General features: G+C 44.7%; 1 protein-coding gene across 1 annotated transcript; it reads left to right on the top strand.

The window, feature by feature from the left end:
* Positions 1-1,914: 1,914 nt before the first annotated feature.
* On the top strand, positions 1,915-2,475 carry LOC140819101 (uncharacterized). Its single transcript, XM_073179111.1, has one exon. The coding sequence runs from the start codon at positions 1,915-1,917 to the stop codon at positions 2,473-2,475; it is 561 nt and encodes a 186-aa protein (XP_073035212.1).
* The last annotated feature ends 1,630 nt before the right edge of the window (positions 2,476-4,105 follow it).

Below are 4,105 nucleotides of genomic sequence, written 5' to 3'. Positions count from 1 at the left end.
TTATAGAAGGAAAGGATCAGACCGGGAAAGACGAAAGAATGCGCGACCAGGAGGCGCGCAGCAGAGAACCTCGCGCATATGCGCTAGAGAAGGGCGCGCATATGCGCGAGCTTGTGCAAGGATGAAGTGCGAGACCAGAAGGTCTCGCGCATATGCGCGCAGAAGAGGCGCACATATGCGCGAGCTACAGTATGCCGAGACAGTAGGTCTCGCGCGTATGTGCGGGGTTAGGGCGCGCATATGCGCGAGGCATGCAGAAGGGAAAATCGACACTTGGTTTTACCATGCAACTTGATATATATATATAATACATTCCTTCTTCAGAATCTCAGCAAGAAACAACCGACGAATTCCAGCGAAGATTGAGTTCCTTCGAAGAATAGAAATCGATTGTTCAAAACCCGTCCGTCCGATTTTCAATCCGACTTCAGTACCGTGTTCCTATCGACAAGAGCTTAAAATGGACGTAAGTTTATTACGTTTTTTTATATGATTTGAAATTATGATATTGCGAGAATCAGATATGAATGATATATGATGTTTTTGATAGAGTAGACATAATCGAAGTCAGATCGAAGAACAGACTGTTTATGAAACTCTTATTATTTTCAGAATTGATATGATCAAGATTGTACAGAATTGAGATTATGATATGATATGATATTGTTAAGATTATGAGTTGTATATGTGATGTTGAGATTGACGGGGTTATAAAGATTGGGTTATTATGCCGGGGAAACATCAGTAGATTGATATTAATCAGAATGAATTTGATTGAGATTTGATATCAGATTTGTATTGTTATCGATTACGAGTCGTAGGAATTGATATCTGATTGATATTGTATTGCTGGGTATATCGTTATTGTGCAGTATTCCGTTGAAACAAAATTTGATTTCAGTTCTGATTATATCCAGTAATGATTTGAGCAGTGTATTGATATTGTGCCTTGATACCCTATGGATGAGCCCACTACCCCTGGCCCATCCCAAGCCCAAATGGAAGACAGGCCCATCAAGGGCCCAGGTATTCTCCTATAAATACCAGGTTTGAGCGTATGATAATTCATTCACTATATTGTTTTCAGCAGCGCCCTTAGCTGCTCCCCCCATATATCCCCAGTCTCTGACTTGAGCGTCGAAGGGGCTACGCCAGGACACCCTCCTGGCCCCCTCCTAACGGTCTTATTTGTGATTTCAGGCTCAAGGTAATTTTGAAGCCCGTGTCTGGATTAGTGACGCTTGCGTGGATCGGACCCTAAAATTCCCGTGAGTATCACTTGGCGCCGTCTGTGGGAAACTGTGAGTTGAGACGTAGAGATGGTAGGCAAGAGAGGGAGTAGAAGAACTACATCAGTATCATCGCGTCCTCAGAGGGGACCCGAACAGTCTCATGCTAAGGCGAGGCAGGAACAACCTAGTCAGGATACCAGAACTGAACAACCTCGTCAAGAGACAAGGGTCGAGCAACCCCCTCCCAATGAGAACGTGGGGACTTGACCCTGGAGCAGTTGGGCCAATTTATAATTCGGACAGTGGCTGAGGCTATGAAGAGGAATCAAGAAGCTATGTTTGCTGAAGAGCAGGCCACTCGCCAGGAGCGAGAGGATAATGCTGAGGGCCACCAGAGCAGGGTTGAAGAGGCACAGTCCCACCAAAGTGGGGAGATTAGTGAGATGGGAGAAATGTGGAAGGAGATACAGATGTTGAGGCAGCAGTTGGGAGGCAGAGCGCTGTTACTCAAGAGAGGAAGTCCCTTTTCACTAGACATTTTAGAAGAAGGACTTCCTCCAAATTTCCGACAACCGAATGTTGGAGAATATGATAGACATACCGACCCCGAAGAGCATTTGGGGACATACCGACCCCGAAGAGCATTTGGGGAACGAATGAGGATAACCACCCTACAAGAGGAATGATTCATATGATCTCGAGGGGTGCTACTGATGGAGATTCCGGGCGAGCCCGAAAGGCGCATGGGAGGATGTTGGAGAATTTTGAAATATCTAGGGGTGCGGACCTACCCCAGGATCTTGCCATCAGTTTTGGACCGGATGACCTCCGAGGCATTGTGGCTCCTCATAACGATGCCTTGGTGGTAACGGCCACCGTTGCCAATTACAATGTGTCACGAATATTTATTGATAATGGAAGCTCTGTTAATATCCTGTTCAAGAGCACTTTGGATAAGATGAAGGTGGAGGGATTTGAGTTCGAGCCAATCTCTATTCCTCTATATGGATTTGTAGGACATGCCATCCCACCGCTCGGTCAGATTTTCCTTCCTCTATCTTTGGGACATGAGCCTCGACAGGTAACAAAAATGACAACATTTACTGTGGTGGACACCCCATCCGCTTACAATGGAATTCTGGGGCGACCAGGCCTAAAGGATTTCAGAGCTGTAGCGTCCACGTATCATCAGAAGTTGAAGTTTCTTGTAGGGAAGGAGGTTGGAGTTTTATGCGGGGATTAGAGGGTCGCACGTCGGTGTTATGAGGGGATAGTGAGAGAAGAGGGGAAGAGATCGCGTTTGGAGGTTAACATGATTAGGAAAGGGGGAAATGTGTAGCTTGGTCCTAGGTGCAAGAAGAGTAGAGGGGAAAGATTGACCCAGAGTGGAATGATCTTTTCAGAGTGATTGAGAAATTTAATTCTGGAGCTTATTGCTTGAAGAATACTCAATCAAGGCTTTAAGGAGTCCCTGGAATGTTTATCACTTTAGGGAATATCATTCTGGATTTTATCGTGGATGTATTTCATCTTTACATATTCTCATGTAATCAGTTGTAATTCAATAAAATCAGGTTCTCCTTTTTAATTCATAAAAGTTGTTGTATTGGAAGGAGAGAGAAAAAAATTTATTTTCCTACTTAGGCTGTGCCTAGTAGAGGAGCAGAGTTGCGGCGGGGAGAAATTTTATTTTTTCCTACTAAGCCATCGCCTAGTAGAGGAGTAGAGTTGGGATGAGGAGAAATTTTATTTTTTCCTACTAAGGCATCGCCTAGTAGATGAGCAGAATTGGGGCGGGGAGAAATTTTGTTTTCCTACTAAGGCATCGCCTAGTAGAGGAGCAGAGTTGGGGCGCGGAGAAATTTTATTTTCCTACTAAGGCATCGCCTAGTGGAGGAGCAGCGTGATAAATTAAATATGCCTGCTAAGGTATCACCTAGCAGAGGAGTTAGAGGGTGGAAGTGGTGAATTTTTATTTTCCTGCTACGGTAACACCTAGCAGAGGAGTTAGAGGGTGAAGGCGTTGAATTTTATTTTCCTGCTAAAACATCGCCTAGCAGAGGAGTTTAAGGGTGGAGGCGTTGAATTTTATTTTCCTGCTAAGGCATCGCCTAGCAGAGGAGTTAGAGGGTAGAGGTGTTGAATTATTATTTTCCTGCTAAGGTATCATCTAGCAGAGGAGTTAGATGGAGGAGTTGAATTCTATTTTCATGCTAAGACCCGGCTTAGCAGAGGAGTTAGAGGGTGGATGTGGTGAATTTTTATTTTCCTGCTAAGGCATCACCTAGCAGAGGAGCAGAGTTTGGGAGGAGAAAAATGTTATTTTCCTGCTAAGGCATCGCCTAGCAGAGGAGCAGAGTGGATGAGGAGAATTAAATTTATTTTTCCTGCTAAGGTGTCACCTAATAGAGGAGTTAGAGTGTGGAGATGTTGAGTTTTATTTAGTTTCCTGCTAAGACCCGGCTTAGCAGAGGAGTTAGATGGTGGATGTAGTGAATTTTTATTTTCCTGCTAAGGCCCGGCTTAGCAGAGGAGTTAGAGGGTGGAGGTGTTGATTTTATTTTCCTGCTAAGGCATCGCCTAGCAGTGGAGTTAGAGGGTGGGCGCGTTGAATTTTATTTTCCTGCTAAGGCCCGGCTTGGCAGAGGAGTTAGAGGGTGGAGGTGTTGATTTTATTTTCCTGCTAAGGTATCACCTAGCAGTGGAGTTAGATGGAGGAGTTGAATTTTATTCTCCTGCTAAGGCATCGCCTAGCAGAGGAGCAGAGTTTGGGAGGAAAAAAATTTATTTGGTTAGTCGATAACGAAAGATGCTGGGGAGCAGAGTTTACGGGGATCGAAAGGGAATATATAAAAATTCTCAACGTACTGGAC

This window comes from Primulina eburnea, chromosome 18 (assembly GCF_022965805.1).
Source record: "Primulina eburnea isolate SZY01 chromosome 18, ASM2296580v1, whole genome shotgun sequence".
In the NCBI taxonomy this organism is placed as follows: domain Eukaryota; kingdom Viridiplantae; phylum Streptophyta; class Magnoliopsida; order Lamiales; family Gesneriaceae; genus Primulina; species Primulina eburnea.
This window is presented reverse-complemented; position numbering and strand designations above follow the sequence as displayed.

Excerpts from the sequence above, each read along its gene's own strand:
- LOC140819101 (XM_073179111.1), top strand. The coding sequence starts at position 1,915 with ATGATTCATATGATCTCGAGGGGTGCTACTGATGGAGATTCCGGGCGA.